The sequence below is a fragment of the Zalophus californianus genome, chromosome 15 (genome assembly GCF_009762305.2).
Source record: "Zalophus californianus isolate mZalCal1 chromosome 15, mZalCal1.pri.v2, whole genome shotgun sequence".
NCBI classification, from domain to species: domain Eukaryota; kingdom Metazoa; phylum Chordata; class Mammalia; order Carnivora; family Otariidae; genus Zalophus; species Zalophus californianus.
The window spans coordinates 57632282-57654492 of record NC_045609.1 but is presented as its reverse complement, the minus strand read 5'-3'; the positions used below and the strand labels follow the sequence as shown (position 1 = coordinate 57654492).

The following is a 22211-nucleotide window of genomic DNA, read 5'->3' as shown; positions in this document are numbered from 1 at the left end:
ATACGTTCTTCTCCTTCCTCTTGTTCACCATTTATTCCAGTTTGTCTATTTTTTATTTCATTTAGTGAGATCATTAACTATAATTGGCCCTTTTTTAGGTCTTCTATCTCTTAGTGGAGGGTCTCAAGGAGGTCCTGCACTCCTTTCTCAATTCTGGCGAGTATCTTTATGAGCATTACTTTAAATTAACTATCAGACATATTACTTATCTCCATTTTGTTTAGGTCTCTTGCTATGATTTTGTTCCACTCTTTCATTCGGGAAATATTCCTCTGTCTCCTCATTTTGTCTACTGCTGTGTCTGTTTCTAAGTCAGTTATGTCTCCCGCACTTGAAAGTAGTGGTTTTATGAAGAAGAGTTCCTGTAGTGCCCCATAGTACAATGTCTCCTTTTCACCAGAAAATGGTGCTTCAAGGGTGTCTCCTATGTGTGTTGCTACAGGGGTGTCCTACTGTTGTGGAGGAGCTGTGTTGGCCTTCAGTCCAGTCCATGATGGCTCTCCGCCTGTTGCGGGCAGGGTCTGGTGCCTGTGGTGTTAGTGGGCCAGTCCGGGGCTGCCTTGGGCTTGAGTTGAGTCAGACCAGGTGTTTTCCAGAGGTGCAGTAGCACCAAACTGCAGAGCACTTTGCCTGTGTTGTCCCCTGAGAAGCTTTTTTATTGGCGGGTGAGGACTGCAGTCAGACTGGTGTGTGGTTATGTTCCCCTCTCCCTAGAGCAGTACTCACTTTGGAGTGGTGTTGGCCCTGTCTGGGCTGCTTGCACACTGCCAGGCTTGTGACACCGCTTTGATGGGATCTTGCCAAGAGCATATCTTTGGGGGTGGACCCACTTTGCTGCAGTCTCTTGTCTATGTCTGGCTGTGGGAGTCTGTTCCTCCAGTCTTCAGGTCACTTTCTGGGTTACTTATGCCGATGTGGGTTCTCTAGGTGGCCACGCAAGGTGAGGCCAGGGTCCTCCTACTCCGCCATCTTCCCAGCAGCCTCTAGGAATTTGTATTTTTTAAACAGGCTCTCCAGGTGTTCCAGATCTAAATGTTCGCCAGGCTACTCTTTGAGAGACACTGATCCAGATCAGCCCTTCTCAAATTTGAATGTGCATGTGAATCACCTGAGCATCTTGTTAAAATGCAGATTCTGACTCAGAGATTTAGGGCCCAAGATTTTGCATTTTTTGCGTGCTCCCAAATGTTGCTTGTGCCACCTGTTCCCACCCACACTTCGAGTAGCAAGGATCTCTCCTTCTGCAATTACGGTGCACCAGCTCTAGAGGGGGCTTTACTCTAAGTGGATGGTTCAAGCATAAAGTGTCTACATTAAAGATTATAGTCGTGTTCCTTTCATTTTTAATTAAAATAACTGTTTTTAATTGCCACTCAGATAATTTTTATACTGTAAGCACTTTAAAGAATATCTAGGTACATCTGGTACTTTCTTGCTAATACTTAACACACAACATTTTCTATCACTAAACTTTTAATGCACATTTGCTCCAACAGCCAGATTCTGATTAGTGTTAATGCATGGCTGAGGGAATTCAAGCCAACTTGGCAACAAAACCCCTCCGAATGAATGCCTTTCATTGTTGGCAGCTTTATATTTTTTTAAAGCAAGAGTCTCTTCTAGGACTATTTCCTTCAAATCAGAATGAAGAGTTTAATTCATCAGTTAACACTCCATAGCAACTGGAAGGCTTTTGCTGCCTCCTCCAACTATTATTTCTCAAGGCACAGCCAAGCATGCCCCCATTAGCTGCAGCCTAAGAAACACCTAGAAGGAACTTGATTTTCCCGTTGGGATGATAGCAGGGTGAATAAGGAGTGGAGTCCGGCAAGCAGAGCTGTATATCCACAGGGTCTGGAGAGAGCGTGTGGAGATCCAGGCAGGCAAAGTAGGAAGGGGCCAACATAGCATGGCCCGTGTATCCTGACAGGCATGGGGCGGGGGTGGGGGTGGGGAGACTCCAATAGTGATTTAAATTAGAAATTCCAAGCAGATAGTCAAGGGGGAATGTACCCAGCTAGAGTCTGGGCCAGGACTCCAGCTGGACAGAGCCGTGGGCTAGAAGAACTGGACTCTTCTAAGCTGAACATAACCATCTCCATTCCCCCAGGAGCTGTGCCCAACAGGAGCCCGCCTGGTCCTTGTCTTCACACAAAGCCCTGCCCTTGGCCAGCCAAGACCTGTCTGTTCTCTTTCCCTCACCAGGGCCTGTGAGCCATGCCTAATCACCTGTGTCTCTCCTTCCTCATCCAATGCAGGCATCAGGCCAGGCTGACTTAAAGCAGCTTCCTGCATACCTCATGTCCAATGAAGTGCCCAGCCCCAGCTTCCTCCCTTTTGGAGAAAACCACAGCCACCGTGACCAGGCCTCAAAGAGTTCCTGTCACCTCCCCTTCACCAGGCATTCCTGCAGCTCGACGGGCCTATCATTCAGCTCCTGTCGAATAGGGTAGAAGAGTTAGAGCTCCCCAGGGGCTCCGGCGGTGGCCTGTGCTGCAGACAAGAGCCATATATTGTGTGTGCGCACACGCAAAACTTACCACTCTGTCATAGTTTACGCAGGTCATCTCATCTGACCTTGAGGTAGAGTGAATATTATTAGCCCTGCTTTATAGATGAGGAAACTGAATCCTAGAGAATGTAAGCAGGTTCCTTTATCAGACATTGTGTTAGGAGCCAGAAGAATAAAATATAGTCCAGAACTCGGTGGAGCTAAGTCTTCTGTGCTCAAGGCTGCACGGGTAATAATCATAATAATTCATTCTTTCAAAAAATATTTATCGAGTTCCCATTGTGTGTCAGGCACTGAGTGTATATGGGAGAAGACAGAGATGCTAACTAGTGTTTATTGAGCATGTGCTCTTGGCCCAGCACTATATTAACAACTTCACAGGTATTCTCTTAATCCTCAGCACAGCCCTACGGCAGGCATGGACAGGCTGGGTGACTTGCCCAAGGACACCCACACCACTAGACGTGGCAGAGCAGGGATATGCCCTCAGGTGGTCTGACTTCTGGGTCACACTCCTCACCACAGAGCTACACCGCCTCTCGGCTGTTCTGGTCTAACTCCAAGTCCAGTGTACTTTCTGCCGCCCCCGTATTGCGGCCACAGCGCCCGCCACTCACTCCCTAGAGAAGATGCTCCCACTGTCTTCACCCAGCCAGTCCCGAGGGCTGAGGGGCAGGCAGCCCCCATTCCAGGTCTAAGACCCTGAATGCCTGCCCCCATCCTGAGCTCGGCTCCCTGAGACAGTGCTGCCTGCACCCCACCTCTGCCTGTGCCTTGCCCCTGGCGGACTCCCTAACCCCTGTCCTGGCCTCCCTGCTGGGATGGCTCCACTCCGGGTGCAGATTGTGTCTTCCCTGCCCTCTCGGCTCACCCTGTTCCGCCCCCCTCAAGCTGTCCTGACTTCACCCCTGCGGTGGCTCATCCCGCATGCCCCTTTAACCACAGAAAATGACCATGGATTAGCTCCTCAGTTGTTGCTTTGACTTCTTCGTCCTTCCTCAAGCTGTGACTGCCACACCCTCCTCTCGGCTGCGAACCTCACTCCTTCCCCTCGGAGCAGACCAGGGTCTCTCGGCACCCGCTGTCCAGTCAGTCTCTTCACCTCACCCTGTCTTCTTACGCACCCTCCCTCCTCTCTCAGGTCCAGGTGATCTGAGCTTACATTGCTCATCCCTTAGACTCTGTCCTCTCCATCCCTACACATCTTGCCCAGGTCCCATTTAAATCCAAAAGACCCCTCCTGGGTCTTTTCCTCCTACCCACAGACATACACAGGCCCCATAATGTGGTGAAACCGTCACTTCACTCTGTGTCCCCTGGCCAGGACCCTAGGCCTCCCTGAGCCCCTCTGGTCCTACAGGGCCACCCATCCACTCTCTCCTGCCCTCAACCTAGCTCCTCTCTCCTCTCTAAGGAAACAGCTTCCTTGAAGGTCATCAATGCCTTCCAAGTTACCAAATCCATTTGCTTGTTCCAGTCCTTGGCCTTTTTGACTTCTTGAGAGCATTTCGCACTGTTGGCCATGCCTCTCTCTTTAACCCTCTCTTTCTTGATTTCTGTGTCTTCTTGACTCTGTTCTGTCTTAGGAGTCGCTTGCTTGCAAGGAACAAAAATCTGCTCAAAGTAGTTCAGGAGTTTTTGGAATAATTCAGGGGAATTCCCATTCTTCCGCACTATCATTTCAAGTCTCTCCCCTGGCCTGTCCTTCATACGCACAGCCACCAGACAATGTTCTTCCAAATAGTACTGTTATAATGGTACATCCTGCCCAGAATCTTCCAGCGGCTCCCCATTTCCCACCAGATAAAATCGGAAGTCTTAGTTTACGTGCTACATCTTCCACGGTCTTAGCTGCCATGTAATTTCCAGTTTGCCTTCCACTCTTTTTCCCCAATTGTCCAACACACATCGCTGTGTCATCTAGTTAGTCTATCTTCTATTCCCTAAGCATATGTTTCTGCTTCATAGCTCACACTATTTCTTTTATAAATGCCTAATTCATATATCTGCTGTGAAAATCCTGTACTTCCTTCAGGCTCTAGATCAAATGTACCTTTCTCTATAAAGGCTTTACCCCAGGAGAAGTGACCTCTCCCTCCTCCTGAACGCTTGCGATTGGGGCCTCTCCTTATTTGCCATATTAGGCTGGAGGCTCTCTGAACTGCAAATTACATCGTGGGCCATACCCTGTGCCTGACCTGGGAACAGGACCCCAGAAGGATGGAATGCAGTCATTGGAGAGTGACTGGCTTATCTTTTTCACTCTTAAAGAAGAGTGAGGCATCCATAAGCTACTTGCCTTGCTATTCTGCCTCTAAATTGGCCCACCTCCTTAACCAAAAGAGAGACAGAGACAGAGACTAACATCTTTTTATCTAAAAGCTTCCAGGTAGTTATAGCATGAAGGAAGAAAGTTTGACTAGACGCGTAAAGTATTTGGGGACCAAGCAGTTAAGCGATTTGCCTGAACCCATAGAAAGTGGATCAGAGAGTTGGGCCAGAGCTCACCGCTGCCCCCCCACCCCCCCACCAGGCTCCTCACTGCCCACTCTCTGTGCCCCCCCCCCTTGCTTCCCTGCAGCCAGTGGAGGAACAGGCAGGAGGCCAAGGCCTGGACCCGTTTCCAGAACATAGTGAGTCAGTCACTCCACTTTCTGCGTTTACCTCCTTCCGGGGCTTCCGGAGGGGAGTGAGGAGACCTTGAGATGTACCTAGAGGACACAGGGACTCGATGGTGCCAAGGAATCATTGCCTTCCATCAGTAGGCCCTGGCAAGTCTGTCTCCAGGATGTACAGACCCAGAGGAGTGACTGTCTATCTGGAGACACATCCCTCATCTTTCCTGGCACTTTTCTCCCTGAAAATACATAGCTCCTGAGATGCTGTTCTCGCTAACTCTGGTACTAGTTGAAGGCTGTCAACCACAGGCTCCCTGCTCCTGAAGATGGGCACGTGACTCAACCTGGGCCGGTCAGAGCCCTGCCCCGGGGCCTCTCACATTGGAACTGAGGGAAGGAAGCATCTGCCATCTGTGCCTAAGCTGAGGGGCGAGGCTGAGAGTGTTGCCACAGGTCAAGCCCGGTGGAGGAAGACGGTGTGAGACAGCGAGGCCAACAGAGGGAAGAGGGAGAGGAGAGGAGAAATGAAGTCTAGACACCCTTCTGGTCAGAACCCTCGTTCCGGCCACCCTGAGGCCTGGCCGGACCCTTTCGGTTCGGGCAGTTTGGACATCTGAGCCAATAAATTCCTCAGTTAGTTCAGGTGGAGTGTTTGCCACTTGCAACCAAAGAATCCTGATTAACACAGCTTCCCTATCTGTCACCTGAATCCCTCATTTAATCGTTTATGGGATTCCTGCCTCCCTGTCTTCTTCTTCTCTCGAGATAAACATGCAGTGAGGAATAGAGTCATGGTCTTCACTATAATCATCAACATCATCATCATCATCATCATCAATAGCAACAACAACAATAACAACAAAAATGACTTAGCACCTGTCTTTTCCTGACATTGTCCTAGGTATAGTGGGGGATAGAGCTGCAAATGGTAGTCTCTGCCTTCTGGGTGCTTCCACGCTCATCAAAATATAAGAAATGCCAAGAGCATATAAAACACATGCTGAGCACAGATCTTTTATAGAACAGGGTATAAATCAATCAGTCTGCCATGGAGTTTTTACAGAACACAGACACTCATCACTACAGATTATTCTGACCTTTTGGTGCCAAACATTCCTTTCTTAAAAAACCATCCACCCCTTAGAACAAAGGTTTTTGTCCTCCATCTTAGAGTTACCTTCTTCTTTGCACTTATTTATGGGGTCTTCTCCACCCTGGTTAGCTCCTAATTCAGGATCAAATTTATTTGTTTGGTTGTATGTTTGTTTTCTGGGATGCCCTTTCCAGATGTAGCCAACTTACTCCTTATAAAATCCTCAACCCCAGATTTCTCATCATGCCTAGAACCCTCCCACTACCAAAGTCTCCATTCCTTTAAACTAATATCTGGCCTCTGGATATATCCTCTTCCAGGATACAATCTGTGAATCTTCTGTTTAAATGCCTTCCCATATGTTTTCTGGTCCTATTTAACCTCGGTGGCTTTCAAACAATTAAATATGTAAAAAGGAAAAAAGAGCATTACACGTGTTTCCAAAGAAATGATCTGTATTCAAGGTTGTACATTCAAAACAGGAAACGGTTAGACTTGGCTAGAAAGGAAAGAAGAATGAGGAGGAGAGGTAGAAAAACAGAGGTATCTAGAATCCTTGTATTTCTTAGTACCCTTCCACCCTCAGCCTCTGCATAGACCATTAGCTATTCTTAGATCCAAGTATCACCCCAAGGAAGGTCTCGGGAGACCTGCCTACTGTGAACTGAAACGGCTGAACTAGAAAAATCCCACTGATTTATAATACTCTTTCCTGCTTGCCAGGGATAAGTTACTCTTCCCCCTTAGGTCTGAAATGATAGGTCATCATTCTCTGCTTCCTTTTCCAAAAATTTAGTAGTTGAAAAACAGTTTATTATTTCTCACAGTTCTGTGGATCAGGAATTTGGGCAGGGCTCAGCTGGGTCATTCTTCTGCTCCACAGGACATCACCTGGTGTCCCTCACTTGGTTGCATTCAACTGTAGGCTGGGCTGGGCTAGACAGCCCACGAGGTCCTCATGCACATATCTGGTGCCTAGGTGATCTTCCACATGGTCTCTCCATGGGGCTAGACTGGGCTTTCTCAGAGCGTGGTTGTCTTAAGGTAGTCAAATTTCTTACATGGTGACTGGCTACCCCCAGAGACAAAGGGGAAGCTGGCAGGCCTCTTAAAGGCTAGGCCCCGAACTGGCTCAACATCACTTCCATTCCATCATATTCTGCAAATGAGGCAAGTCACAAAGCCAGCCCAGATTCAAGAGGAGGTAAAAGAGGTTCCACCTCTTGATGGGTGAAGTAACATGTGCATACAGAAAAGAAAGAAAATGATGGCAGCCATCTTTGGAGGCCATCTACCACACCCCATTTAACCCCTTTCACTCACTTAAAGGGCACACGCGTTTGCTCATTTCTTAGCCTTAGATGAACCCCCATATATGGGACCCTGTTCTCATCCTAGGCAACTCTTCTCAGTCTCTTTTTTCCCCCACACATTATTTTGCCTCACGGTCTCCATCCTAAGACCTAACATCTTCCTTACATTCCACCTATACTCACCCTGAAGTACTTGTTTCAGAAAACTGTATATTCCCAAGTACGGACTCCAAATTAATTTTTACTAAAAGCTTACTCTAATTTTGTGTTTTGATAATGATCACTTAGAACATGTAATATACCCATAATATGAGGCTGACAATCTTTTATTAAAGATTTATTTATTTTAGAGAGAGAGAGCGTGCTCGAGAGAGAGAGTACAGGGGGTGAGGGGCAGAGGGAGAGAGAATCCCAAGCAGACTCCACACTGAGCGCAGAGCCTGTTGTGGGGCTCAATCTCACAACCCTGAAATCATGACCCTAAGATCACAACCTGAGCCAAAACCAAGAATCAGACACTTAACCAACGGCCACCCAGGTGCCCTGAGGCTGACAATCCTTTCAATCCTTGGAAATCTTTTACTGCAAAGAGCCAAATGGTAAATATTATCAACTTTGGAGCCATATAGTCTGTTGTGTAGGAAAAGCAGCCATAGATAATACATAAATGAATGGACACGTCTGTATGTCAATAAAACTTTATTTACAGAAATAGGTAGCAGGCCAGGCCATATTTGGCCCAAAGGCCATAGTTTTGCTGATCCCTGCTTTAGACTAAGGAATAAGTATGTCTTTCAGTTTATGTTGTATAATGATTGGCTGTTTGACTTTCAGAAAGTCACTTTGCTCTGAAAGTCACTTTTTTCATCTATAAAATAAGGGTATTGAATAAGAATAAAATACTCCCTTATGCCCATAGTTGTGAAAATGCCACACATCTTTAAAACTCTTCAGAGGAAATGCCTAAGATGGCCACCAGATGGATTGTTTCTCTGTAATGATATCTCAGAGTCCTGTTGATATTTCCATGACTGTGTGTCCTTCCAAGAGTCTCTCTGTTTGTCGCGGTACATGAGCATATCCCCTCTTCCACGTGTGTCTGTTTCTATCTGGGCCGTTCTCTTCATCTGTGTTTATGTGTGTGGTTTTCTGTTTGTGTTCAGGGGTTCACTGTCCCTCCGTTTCCATGGGTGTGCATTCCTTTGGGTCTCTATCTTGCTTCTTTGTGTATACTTACCTCTGTCTCTTCTTTCTGCCCTGCCTCTCTCCTCTGACTATAATGTTGAAGAGTTATCTATTTTTCATTCCTTTCCTTTTTGAGTGAAAAAAAAAAGTGTCCTATTCTTAATTTTCAAAACAGATACAGCATACTTTATATATCATTCAAATTTTTTAGATTTCCGCTTACATATGATGAGATATCATATGTAACTTACTTAGCACAATATCTAATATTCAATAGGTACCCAATAATTATGTTCTTTTAGCTGGCTTCCCTTTATGTAACTGCCTGTGACCTTTTCTTCACATGGGTCAACGATTCTCGGCAGAAAAGAAGGTAGGTCCCCTGTATCTACCTATAACACTTCGTTGTTCTCTCTGACCCTTACCCAGGGCACCGGTCCTTGGCCCCCTCTTTGTCATGACGATGTCTGTACCTACCTTTTGGGAACTAATGAAGGTGGAGGCTCAAAGTTGATTTTTGCTCAGCCACCCTGTGATGATCCTGCACCTCCCACAGGCTCCTTCTCTTCTGTTCACTCTGCAAGTATTTAGTGAGTGCTCACTATGTACTAGGTGATGGGGAGACAGACATGAACAAAGCAGACATAGTCCCTGCCCTCGTGTAGCTTATGATTTACTGGGAGAAGTGGGCAGTAACTAGGTACCCAAACAAGAGTGGGACCGTGGATGCAGTGATTGGAACACCAACCAGGGGATGATGTCTCTGAGACGTCTTTCGAGGCGGGACCTAGAGGATGAGCGGGAGCCAGCCTGGGACAGGAGGGGGGCGGAGGGAGAGTGTCCCCATCAGACAGAGCGGCACAGGGTTGGAACCACGCCTGCTGGAATGCTGGGAGCTGAGAGGAGACCGGTGTGGTTGGAGGAGGTCAGCAAGGTGGCAGCAGACCGAGCCAGGCTCCCAGGCCTGGTGCAGTAAGGGGTCATTCTGACATGAGGGGAAGCCACCCAAGGGTTTTAGGGAGGAGAGTGGCTGACCTGGCTTATCTATTGAAAAGATGACTCTGGCTACAGTGTGGAGGGATTAGCGTTAAGGAGCTGGTGAGGAAGCAAAATGGAAGGAGACGCTCCACAGATGGTGACAGTAGGGGAGGAAAGAAGAGAAAGCCTTTGAAATATTTTAGGAGGTAGAAATGACAGGATTGGCCGATGAATGAGACGTGAAGACAAGGGGGAGGGAGAACCAAGGCTGGTGCCAGGTTTTGGGCTTCAGTACTCGGGTGCCCATTGCAGGTAGGAGGGGGGCTGAGCAATCCTTGCTCCATTTTGGACACATTCCATCAGAGATGAGTGTGGATGTGCAAGGGGAGACGTCAGGCAGGCAGTCAGATGTATGAGTCTGTGCTCGGACTGGGGATTTGGGTTGGGGATAGAAATTTGGGAGTTGTCGGTCACGGGAATGGATATTATCCCCCAGTGCAAGGGGTCAGAGAGAGGAGAAGGGGGCCCAGGAACAGGCCCGGAGACTCCACCATGAAGAAGGTAGAGCAAGGAGGAAGAACCTACAAAGAGGAAAAGGAGAGGGAACCAGAGAGAAGGGCCCCAGAGGGCAGGGTGCACCCTCAAAGCCAAGAAGGCAGTGTTTTAAGAGGGAATGGTGTGGTGGAGGCCCAGAGAGCTGGTCCATGTGCCAGAAGCAGCTGGGGGCTGGGGGAGATGCGAACGGAAAGCCTGTCCCTGGATGTGGCCACCTGAAAGCCCCCTGTGACAATAATGAGGGTGGCTTTGCTGGAGTTGGGGGGAATGTGGATCGGGGTGGGCTGAGTGGATGGTGAGAGACTGAAGACAGCCTGGGAAGACAGGTCTTCGAGAAGTTTGGTTATGAAGGGGTTTAAATCAAGAAGCATACCCATAAAGGATGAGAGATCAAGGGTGGGTTATTTGGGATAAGAAATACTAGAGTGTGTTTGGAAACTCTCAAAATGATCACTGGAGAGTGAGAGATTGGGCCTCGGCTGTTGTGTTACTTTTCATAATGATGAGAACTTATACTTGTGTAACTCTTCACAGTTTACCAAGTGTTAGCACACACACTGTCTCAGTCTTACTGCCAGGCTATGAGGTATGTAGCAGCCCTGAGTCAGAGGTGAGGCACTCAGTGACGAGCTCAAGGTCACAGCCAGGAAGGGGCGGGGCCAGGCCCCTGTGCCCACCCTGCACTCCTGGGCCCCCCCACCCCAAGGGCCCTCCCTGTCCACAGCAGTTCTGTCCCAGGGGACTGGCACCAGAATTGGCCGGGGCTCACACAGCATGGACTGTGCCCTGCCGGTGTCTCTCGGGCATATTGTCCAGTTACCACCCAGCCAGTCACTCTGCTTGCGGGCCCAGCTTTGATATTAGGGAGTCACGGCTACTTTTCAAGAGCACAGGACACTGTCCCACTCCCTAAGCCCGTCTAACTGAGCCTCAGAGCCTCTTGAAATTCTGGAAGAAACCAACAATCTCTGGCAGGTATCAGAGGGAGGAAACGTGAACTTTCACATCCCTCACGTCCAGCCCCCCAGGCTTGTCAGTGTGGGGACTGCCACCCAGAGGGACTGTGGGTGGGTTAGTGACTGTGACTAACCTCTGTACCTCAGTCTCCACATCTGCGAAATCCTGGGCTGTCATGAGGCTGCAGTGAGACAGAAGGGGACTCGGCCTGTGCTGTCGCTCTCTTCACTGCCCTTGATTATTTATATTTATCCATCCACTCGTTCACTCATCTGTATGTTGGACAGACATTCGTTGAGCACCTTCTCTAGGCCAAGCATTGCCCTAGGCACAGCAATTGCAGAGATGTATCCACATGCTTCCTGGGCTAAAGAAGCATCTGTTTGAATGAAGGGAAGCAATGTTGGAGCACAAGCAACCCTGCCCTCACAGGAATAAGCGAGGTGCAGAACAGTGGGCATCCAGAGAAGAGATCGCATCCAGCCGAGAGGCAGTCGGTTGGGGCCAGGCTTCATGGGAGGGCGGGGAGACCATTCCCCATGGAAGGGGGCAGCTGCGGCTGAGCCAAGCCACAGAGGCTAGAAAAGGCAGAGCCTATGGGGGGTGGGGGCAGGGGTGAGGAGCCCGACAGGAGCATCTGCTCCATGGAGCAGAAGGGAGGGGAGAGGCTGGTGATCCCAGGAGAGGGCTGTAAGAGGCTCACACGTCTGTCCAGCAGACCCAGTAGAGGGCTGCCTGGTGGAGAGAGGAGTGGCAACTCCATGCATTTACCCCTGGCCTTGTTCAGAAGCCTCCCTAGGGGCTGTTAGTTTGACTTTGTGTCCCTCGGGGTGGCGGCGGGAGAGAAGGGGCCAGAGTGTCGGGATTCATCCCAGGCCACCAGGCAGGTTGAGGCAGGACTCTGGCGTGTGTTCACTCTGTAGCAGACAGAGGAATTTGAGCCAGCCTAGCAAGCCCACCCCACTGCCCCCTAGGGAGTGCCCTGGAACGAGCACCTCCAAGTTCCTCAAAGAAGAGAGGATCCAGGGCCATCTGCCCCCCCCAGCGCCACCACCTTGTGTGCACACCTGCCTCCCCAGACTTCGGGCAAAACCCAGCTTCCGCTACATGCACAGCCATGCCCCTGCCTCCCCAGGGCCACATGCGGCGACACAGTCTGTGACTCCCTAGTTGGCCTAACTCTCATTTTGCAGAAGAGAAACCCAGAACCTAGAGAGGGGAACTGAGCAGCCTTGGGTTACAAAACCAATCTAGGGAAAGTCAAGACCTGTGAGAAGTAAACTAAATTGAGGATGAGACCATGCCTTTAGAGTGCTGTAGCAAAGTAGGGCTATTATCTCCCCTTTGACATGAAGTTCTTGGGCATTTCTCATGGTCACTACCTTGGGGGAGGCCCCCAGAAAAAGAAATCCAAGGACTAGCAGTGTTGACATCATGGGCAGTGTGGAAAGAACACAGGATTTAGAGCCTGGAGACGGTTAGAGGCCCAGCACTGCCACGTACCAGCTGTGTAACCTTGCACAGCTCACCACCTCCCTAACCCTCAGTTTTCCTTTTCTAGAAAATGCCTTATTACCCTCTTTCTGTGGGGCTCAGGTGAGACAATGCATCTGATAGTGCAAGCCCAGCACTCTGGGACCCTAGTGTCTTGTGAGGAGCAGCGAAGATCATAGTAACCAGAAGACCCAGAGGCTGGGAGGACTAGTGCGTGGCACCCAAGGCATTTTCTGTCCCTGGGGGCTGGAGCCAGCTGCTGACGGTGCTGGAACCCAAGTGTTCTGTCTCTCCTGCCCAGACACATCCCATGGGGCATGCCATGCCCTCCCCGCCCCCGGCCCTCAGACACTGTTCGTCTGGGCATCCAAGGCGTGACCTTCCATCACCGAGTGCTGACTCAGCTCCCAGTGAGCTCTGTTCCCCCTTTTCACACACTGTGGGTGCCAGAAGGCACCCAGCCAGTTGCTCAGCATTACCCAAATTTCACAGGCTCTACATCTCAGTGACAAAGGAGAGGGCCAAGTTGGATCAGTTTCAGGAAAGCAAGAAGTGATTTGTCAAAGACCTTGGAGAGGTCTTTCCGCCCACCCCATCCCCACCCCAAAGTGTTCTCAGCCAGGACAGCCAGAGGCCTGCAGCTGAACATCACTCAGGATGTACACGCTTAGGTTAAAACAAAGACAGGAGGCCAGGACTAATGGATGGACATTGGCCGGGTAGCTGGTGTTCCCTAGAGGCCGGAGGAGGCCTTCAGACATTCACGGCCGCCCTGCCGGAGGGTGACCTTGGGCATGGTGCTTTCTCCAGATGGAAAGGCAATGGGAAGAAACCGATGTGCAACACCGAAGCCTTTATGACTCAGACGTGGACTCTGAGGTTTCATTCATTCAGTCATTCAACAAGTATTTACTGAGCACCTAGTGTGTGCCAGGCACTGTCCTAGGCCCTGGGGAATGAAGCAGACAAAAAGTTCTGCACTCATGGAGCTGATATTCTAGTGGGATCAGACAGAGAAGAGAGAAGATAGAGAATTGTCAGCTGCTGGTAAAAGCTTTGGGGGAAGAGAGCAGGGATGAGGGACAAGGAGCACGAGGAGGGGCTGGTGCTTGCAGGTTTCAGGAATGTGGCCAGGAAGGCTGAGAAGCAACAATGGAGCCGTGGCCTGAACTTGGTGACAGAGGGGGACAGCCTTGTGGATATCTGGGGGAAGTGCCTCCTGGGCAGAAGGAACAGCAAGTGCAAAGTCCCTGAGGCAAGAACATGCCTGGGCCTTCAGTGAGGCGAGGAGGCTATGTGGCTGCAGGAGAATGAGGCAGAAGAGATGAGGACAGATGAGCATTTTAATCTTTCATAGTGAGTTCCTTAGAAAAAGAGATCTAGCAGGTCCACCTACTGACTTTAGATGTGTTCGTAATCTCCTGTCTGAGATGCTCATTTTATACTACTGTTTAAATGCAGGGACTCTGTCAGGAGAGAGTCATTCCAAACCTCAGCAACAAAGCCTCTACTCCTCCAGGGCTCATTTGCCCAGAAAGAGCCTGGGTCCAAGTCCTAGCACCTGACACCTACCTAGTTGTGTTACCTTGGGGAAGGGCACTCAGTCTCTGCCTCATCTGTAAAGTGGGTTAATAATACAGCCTCCCACGCCCACCTCACTTGCTTATTAGATTTAAATTAGTGAGATCATAAATAAGAAAGTGCCTTTGACATTGAGATGGGCAGGGTAGATGGGGGGGGCGTAGTCGTTTTCTTCACGAAGCCTGTGGGAAGGGGGTTGTCACGGGCTGCCCGTCCCCCTGTGCCACCCTGCTTCTCATATTGTGTCCTATGTGGTCCCAGTTGACTCTTATTTCGAGTGAGTCTGTATCTGATTCAGGGACACTCACCAAACACCCAGGGACCCCTGAGGCGAGGCTGAAGCTGTCGAGAGTTTCCCCAGAATGCCCCAAGGCTGAATTGCCTCACCGTTGACCTGTCTGGGAGGATTCTAAGCCCCACTGTTGGGCGGAGGACACCAGGTGAGCCCAGCTGCTCCTCCTCAACACCCCCTCCCCCTTCCTCCTCCAGGTACAACGGCCCCAACCTGGTTCTGAAGTATGACCGGACCCAAAAGCGACTGGTGAACATTGCAGTGGACGAGCGCGGCTCCCCCTACTATGCCCTGCGGGACCGGCAGGGGAATGCCATTGGGGTCACAGCCTGCGACATTGACGGGGATGGCCGCGAGGAAATCTACTTCCTCAACACCAATAATGCCTTCTCAGGTAAGGGGCTGGGGCCTCAGGCCTCTTCCTGCTTCCCACCCTCTGCCCCCCACCAGCTGGGGGAAGGGCCTTCCTCAGGTTATTCTGTCACGGGCTCCCCCAGGCATAAGCCCCTGCTGCCTCCAAGAGCTCGCTCTGTCCCAGCAGAGATCCCCAAGGGGGTCCCTCATCTCCCTCAGACTTTCTGCCATCTTTGTCTCCCAATCTGAGCAGTCGCCCTGCCCCCATCTTCCTAACCGCCCCCCCCCCCCCCCCCCCCCCGCCCCACTGCTCCTGCCATGGCTCAGCCACTCAGCGCTTCTCACTGGACAGACGGCCTCCTGGAATCGCCCTCTATGCTGCTTCTAGGGAAGCTTTCAAAATGCTTTGAAATCCTTCAAGGGCCCCCCACAGCTTTTAGCTGAGCTCATTTATTCACTCCACAAATTCCTGCTGAACACCTACTCCATTCCAGACTAGAGATGCTAGATTCTGGGGAAACAACTTGGAAGCAGGCAGACCTTGAGTTCATGGAGCCTTTCCCAGCCTAGAGTGTCTCAGCCGATGTACCTGGGGGTCTTGTGTAAATGCACATTTGCACGCAGCAGGTCTGGGTGCAGCCCAAGATCCTGCATTGCTAACATGCTCTCACACTGTAATGCTACTGCTGGTCCAGGGGCCACTGAGGAATGGCTGAGGGATATTGATGCCGGAAGGCTAAACAGCAGTAAGGACAATGGTAGCAGCTAACTTAAGTGGCACCGACGGTATGCCAGGCCTGGAACTAAGCCCTTTACATTAATCAGCCCATGGGAGCCTCGCAGCAATGCACTTAGGTAGATCCTGGCATCCCACTTTATAGTTGAGGAGACTGAGGCACAGAGGTCACATGACTGGCCCACAGCCACACAACTTGTAAGTGCCAGGACTCAAACTCAGGGGTCCGACTCCAGATCCATTCTTTAATTAAGATACTCCATGGCCAGGGCACCTGGGTGGCTCAGCCGGTTAAGCGTCTGACTTCAGCTCAGGTCATGATCCCGGGGTCCTGGGACGGAGCCCTGTGTGGGGCTCCCTGCTCAACGGGGAGTCAGCTTGTCCCTCTGCCCCCGCCCCCCGCTCATGCTTTCTCTCTCTCTCAAATAAACAAATAAAATCTCTAAAAAAAAAAAAAGATATTCCATGGTCTTACTCAGTCCTGTGTCCTCAGGGCCTAGTGGAGAGCCTGGCTTCTAGTGGGTGCTCAGTGTTGCACAAGTTGGGGGGCTGTGTTCTTGGGTCAAAGATCAAGGTGGTTCCCAGCCCCCGACTCTCACACTCTCTCAGGCCTGAGCTCAGCCCATAGAATGAAGTCCACTCCCATAGAACCATAATATCTACAGGGAAGTCCCAGGCCACGGTGTCCTCCTGAAACGTGCAGAGCCTCATGTCCCTGAGAGACCAGGTGGGTCATGCATCGGCCTCTTCCAGATGACAACATCCTCTTGGGTTGGTCTAGACAACACCCTGTGGTTCAGACCTGTGTATTCACCATCCTGGACCCTCCCGATCTCCCAGAGGCAGGGGACTGCCTGGCTATGGGGCTCACCCTCCCTGCCTCTTCCCCAGCCCAGCACACACACACACACACACTGGCTTTCCCTGGGCCCATGTTGCCCCTACTGGTTTTTGAGGCCCGGCCAGGATCCAACCCCTAGACTGCCCCTGAGGTTGAGCCCTGCCTGTGGCATGAATGGGAGGGAAGAGGTTGGGGCCTGTGCCAGGGGCAGGGGCAGGGGCAGGCGGGGCTGACTGGCTGGGAGCCAGCCTTGTGCAGCCAAGGAACAATGAGCCACAGCCCCGAGTGGTGTTTTATGGGTTTTCATCTCATCTTGCCACCAAGTGAGGCCTGAGAGATAGTAATTATCCTTACACAAATATCAGGGCATGATTACCCAGCTGGATTTACTGCCCTCTCTCCAACTAAGCCAAGATTGGATTAGGACACAATTAATTGATGGGCTGATCAACGCTTTAAGCTGATCAAGGTCAGGAGGGGAAGCAGCAGCAGGGGACAGCTGTGGAAGGGGTGAGTCCCCTGGAAGATGCAGTAGGGCAGGGAAGCAGAAATAGGGAGAACCGTGGGAGGGAGGTGCTGTTGAACATAGGTTTGGCAGGCAGGATGCCCGAAGAAGGGGACAGACTCTCCCTCCTCACCAAGCGCAGAACACCTGGGAAGAGTGGTCAGGTGCTCCTGCTTTGAGGGAGGAGCCCCTCCCATGCTCTCAGAGCATTCCATCGTGAGGCCCCAAGCAGAGGTGCTCAGCCCGAGCCGCACATTAGAATCCCCTGCGCAGCTTTTATCACTCCCAGTTCCCAAGGTGCACCCCAGTCCAGTCCAATCCAAATCTCTGGGGTGGAACCCAGTCATCAGATTGGAAAGCTTTCCAAGTGATTTCCAGGTGCAAAGTTCAAAGGCGACCCACCCCCTGCCAATCATGTTAGTTCCACGCTCAGCCTAGCCTCCCCAAAGTTCCACTCATTCATGAATGTATTCATTCACTGGACGAATATTTATTGAGCACCTGCTGTGTGCCAGGCACTATTCGAGGCACTGAGGATACCCCATGAATGAAACAGACGAAAATCGTGCCCTCCTGAAGTTTACACTGTATCCCCAGTGCCGCCTTATATTTCTCTGGGCACCTGACTCTCATGGACGCGAAGCTCCTTGAAGGCAAAGTCCCTATACTGGTGCCCTTGACCCACATAGACCTTGAACGTCCTGAGAGCACAATCTAAACTTGATAAATAAATCCAGGAAGAACGGACAAGCCATGAGCCATTAGGCCTGAGCGAAGTTTTGCCAACCAAAGGGAAACAAGGAGAGGACAATGACATGGAGCCCCCCCCGCCGCCCCCCGCAGAAGGTCCTGGGCTTCCTGGGGTTCAGGGCACAAGTGTTCATCTGGGAGAGGCTGGAGCTCGGGCCCCCAGTGCTGGGGTGAGGGTGACAGAGAAGCCTCTGTTCCAGACGTGCACCTCCTGGTGACCTTCTGTGGGTTCGAGGGATGTCTGTGGGTTTGAGTTAATTTTTCAGTTGAGTGATTCAATTGATTCATCGACAGTGGGCAGGGTGTGGAGCTGGGACATTTGTGCCATCTCAGCACTTCGTTGGCTCCAGCTGGCATGACGCTCAGCCACTGCCACCCTGCCCACTGTGGGGAACCTGAGAGCCCCTCCAGGAGCCCGGCCAGCCCACCCCTGCCCGTGGCATGTGCCTGGGGGCCCCGTTGGCCTGTGCTGGGCATTGGAGGGACCTGTGGAAGGGTGGACCTGTCCTCTCAACCAGCCTTTGGGATGTCAGCACTGGAGTCCCCGGAAGAGGGTTGAGACCCTGCATCCTGGTGGTGGGGGTTAGTTTGTACAACTCTGAGATCTGCACCTTACTCACTGGGTGACCTCTCTCAGCCTCAACCCCTTCACCTGTAGAACAAGAAAAACCATATCAACTTCATAAGCTCAACTCCCTCCAGTGACCCCATAGACTAAATCCAGAGTCTCCGCCATGGCCTACAACACCCCTCCTGGGTGTGAGCCCGGCTGCCTTTCTGACTCATTGCCTACACTCTTCCTCTCGCTCACCATGTTCCCACCTGAGGCCTTCGTACTTGCCATTCCCTCTACCTGAAATGCCTTTCCCACCACTGTTCTCAGGGCTCACTCCTTCCCTTCATTCAGGCTCATCCTCAGATGGGATCTTACCTGAACACCTGAAAAATCATCCCCCTATCTCTCTCTATGGCCTTAATTTGCTTTATTTCTCTTCAGAGCACGCAGCACTATCTGAAAGTAGGCTATATATTTGTTTGTAGTTCCTCTCATCCGCTCTTCTAGTCAGCCCCATAGGGATAAAAACTTTCTCTTAGTTGCCGCTGTATCTCCAAGACCACTTAATGTCACTTAATAAACATTTAATACATATATTTGAATGAACAACTGAAACACTGAATGAAGAGCACTTATAATGGTATCTAGGATTTAATAAGTGCTCTCCAAGCAGTAGCTGTTATAATTCTGCAGCGTGAAGAAAGCCAGAGCCTTTAGAAGTGTCCTGGGCAGAGGCGCCAGGCCTCCCTCCTGGCCCATGGGAGAGAGAGAGACAGAAAAGGACCATCGTGTAAACAAGATACCACCCAGAAAAGGGTACCAGGAGGGCCTGCGTCAAGGATTAAGAATTGAAAAATAGGTAGGAGGGAGGGAACAGAGGAAGATCAACCACAATCCCCAGAAGGCCTGGGCCAACGAAACCAGCTTACGGCTTAACTGACATGGAAACCTACAAGCCATTGTGGTTCAGGCCACACATTACTTGGTGAAAACCAGGTGCGAGAGCATGTAGGACAAAGGGGGACAAGAGCCTGGTTCCAGCACCTCCCTCAATATCCAGGAACTGCAGCTCCCCCTCAGAGCCCATCCCCCCAGGGGTCCGGTGCTGGTCACCACAGCCACTGCACTGTGTGGCCCGAGCTCTCCTGCCCACGCGACCTGGGGTCAGGGCGGCATGGGTCAGCAGGAGCTGTGAGCCCCACCACTTACGTGACGTTCGACAGAATAGTCACTGATAATCTGCTACCTTCGATCTACAAGTACCGCCCTCCTTTTCTACACAAATAGTAGAATATTCCACTCACATTGCTGCTCCTTGCTTGTTTCATTTAACAACCAATTTCAGACATTATGTCACAACAGCACGCAGACCGCTTGCTCGTTCTTTGGATGGCTGTATAGGACTCCATTGTGTTGACTCACCACTCACCGAACCGGTCCGCTGTTGATGAACACTGAGATGGTTTGCCATCTTCGGCTCCTACCAGCAGTGCTACCGAATGAATAAGCTTGTCCAACACGCCATTGTCCACAATTGCAGGTGTATCTGTAAGGGGCATTCGTAGAAGGGATTTGCTGGGTCAGGAATATGTGTGTGCGTGGATTTGATAGGCGTTGCCAAATTACCCTTCACACGGACAGTCTTTATGACATTCCCATCGGCCCTGATGCAAGTGAGCATCTCCCAACATTCTCATCGATACAGTGTGCCATCATTTTTTTAAAATATTTTCCAATGTGATAGGGAAAAAAAATGGTATCTAAGTGTAGTCTTAATTTTCATTTTTCTCAAAACAAGTGAGACTGAGCATATTTTTATATATTCAAATCTCTTGTCTGCTCATTGCCTTTGCCCGGTTTTTCCATTGATTATTGGCCTTTTTCTTATTGATTTGTAACACCTCTTTATAAATTAGGGAAATTAGCCCTCTGTAATGCATGTTGCAAATAGTTGCCCCTTGTTTGTCATTTGTGTTTTGTCTTTGTTCATCGTGGGTTTTGCAATGCAGAAAATTTTTATTTTTATGAACTCGGATTTATCACTCTTTACTCTGATGGCTTCTGGGCTCTGTGTCATCCTTAAGGCCATCGGCAGGGGCTTCTATACTCTGTTGGAGAGGAGGTGTCAGTCACTGGGCCAAAAAAGAAAGGCAGTCGGGGGCACGTTGCACTTCCAGCTTCTGCCCACACAACAGACGAGCCATCTGCTCTTGAAAGCGTACCCCTGGTCCAGCAGCTCCCTCACCCAGGCCAGGTCCAGCTACACCCAGACCCTCTACATCTTGCTACTCAAAGTGTGTCCTGTGGCCCAGCAGCATTGGCAACAGCTAGAAGCTCTTCAAAATGCGGAATCTCAGGCCCCCACCCCAGACCTACCAGACCAGAATCTGCATTTTACCAGAATGTCCTTGACTTCCTGTGTCTGGGAAAGCCTGAGCTACACGGTGCTGAGTCTCCAGCTTCTCTCCTAGTCAGCTTCCAGGTCCTCCTCGGTCCCAGCTATGCTTTCCTGGGATACGATGTTCTGATCTTCAGTTCCCCCAGCCTGGCCCCATTTGGGAAGACAAGCTCATGACCTGCTCAGATTCCCTGCCCCCATCCCCATGGGGCTTCTTTCACATGTGGGCCCATGAAAAGCAAGGATGGACGAGGCTGTCAACGCAGCACCATAAACCGTAGGGGGACCTAAAGGCCATTTTCTCAGTCCTAACACAGAACAAGTTTCCTTAGGAGCCAGGGACTAGACTGCCCTCCACCAGCCCCCACTCCAGCTCTTTAATACAGGGTGGGGTGGGGGACACTTTGCAGTCAGACCACAGTTTAAAGCTCAGCTTTGCCACCAGCTATGCAACCTCAGGCAAATGACAACTCTCAGAGTCCCGGTTTCTCTCTGTAAAATGATGAACCTATGTTCCTGACACAACTCCAGAGAGGGCTAAATGAGCTAATGTGAATGAAGCACCTGGCAGGGGCTGGTCAGATTTCCCCCTTCACCCTGGGATGGAAGGGGGAAGACTTGGGTCAGAAATTATATCAAGGTCAGGGAGAGTCTGGGTCCCTTCTTTATTAAAATGTCCTTTGCCTGAACTATTTCTTTATTCCTCCCCATCACTGCTTTGCTGGCTTTCCATTGACTAAGTCTTGTAAAGCATTTTAAACTCCATGTCAGTTTATACAGTTGCTTCGTGACTCATTGAGGACCTGCAGTGATCATGCTTTGTCAATCCCATGGATGATGCTGGTGGTGGTGGTAGCAGTGGTGGTGGTGAGGATGGTCATGATGATGGCGTTGAGGAAGGTGAGAATAGTGATGGTGGTCATGATGATGGTGATGGTGGTGATGAGGAAGGTGAGGACGGTATGATGAGGTGATGGTGGTGATGGTGATGAGGATGATGAAGGTGGTCATGATATGATGGTGGTGATGATGATGATATTGTTTTTATGATTTATTAAACTTATCTTGTGCCAGATATTGTTCTAAGTACTTCACTTACATCATAGAATTTAATTCTCACAACAGCCTGATGAATAGGTAGCCATTCTCATGATCCCATTTTACAAATAAGAAAAGGACAAGTTTGTGACTTGCCCCAGATGTTGCTGGCTCCCTCCTTAACACTGCTGTTTGGCAGTAATCTCTTTGCCTTATGAAGGAGTTTGGAGGCAGAGCCCTCTTCCCTGCCACACACAATCGCTCACTCTTCTCTTTGCCACCTGTAGCAGACCATAAGTCTGGTCATCTCCCCAAGGTGGCGCAGGCCATGGGGAAAGAGGCACTCGGGTCAATGATCCTTAGGAAGAGCCCTTTATGACCCAAACTCACCCTTCCAGGGGCTCCAAGTTACCCTCTGGCGGCAGAGCCTGGTGTGGAAGGGATGACAGGAGGGT

General features: G+C 50.5%; 1 protein-coding gene across 5 annotated transcripts in view; it reads left to right on the top strand.

Moving 5' to 3' along the window:
- CRTAC1 (cartilage acidic protein 1) overlaps positions 1-22211 on the top strand; it is a 132199-nt gene that overhangs the window by 65618 nt on the left and 44370 nt on the right. For all 5 annotated transcript variants that reach the window (XM_027595961.1, XM_035724232.1, XM_035724231.1 and 2 more), the window contains one exon: positions 14776-14972. In XM_027595961.1, coding sequence (XP_027451762.1) covers positions 14776-14972 — 197 coding nt within the window. The remainder of the gene's footprint in view (positions 1-14775; positions 14973-22211) is intronic.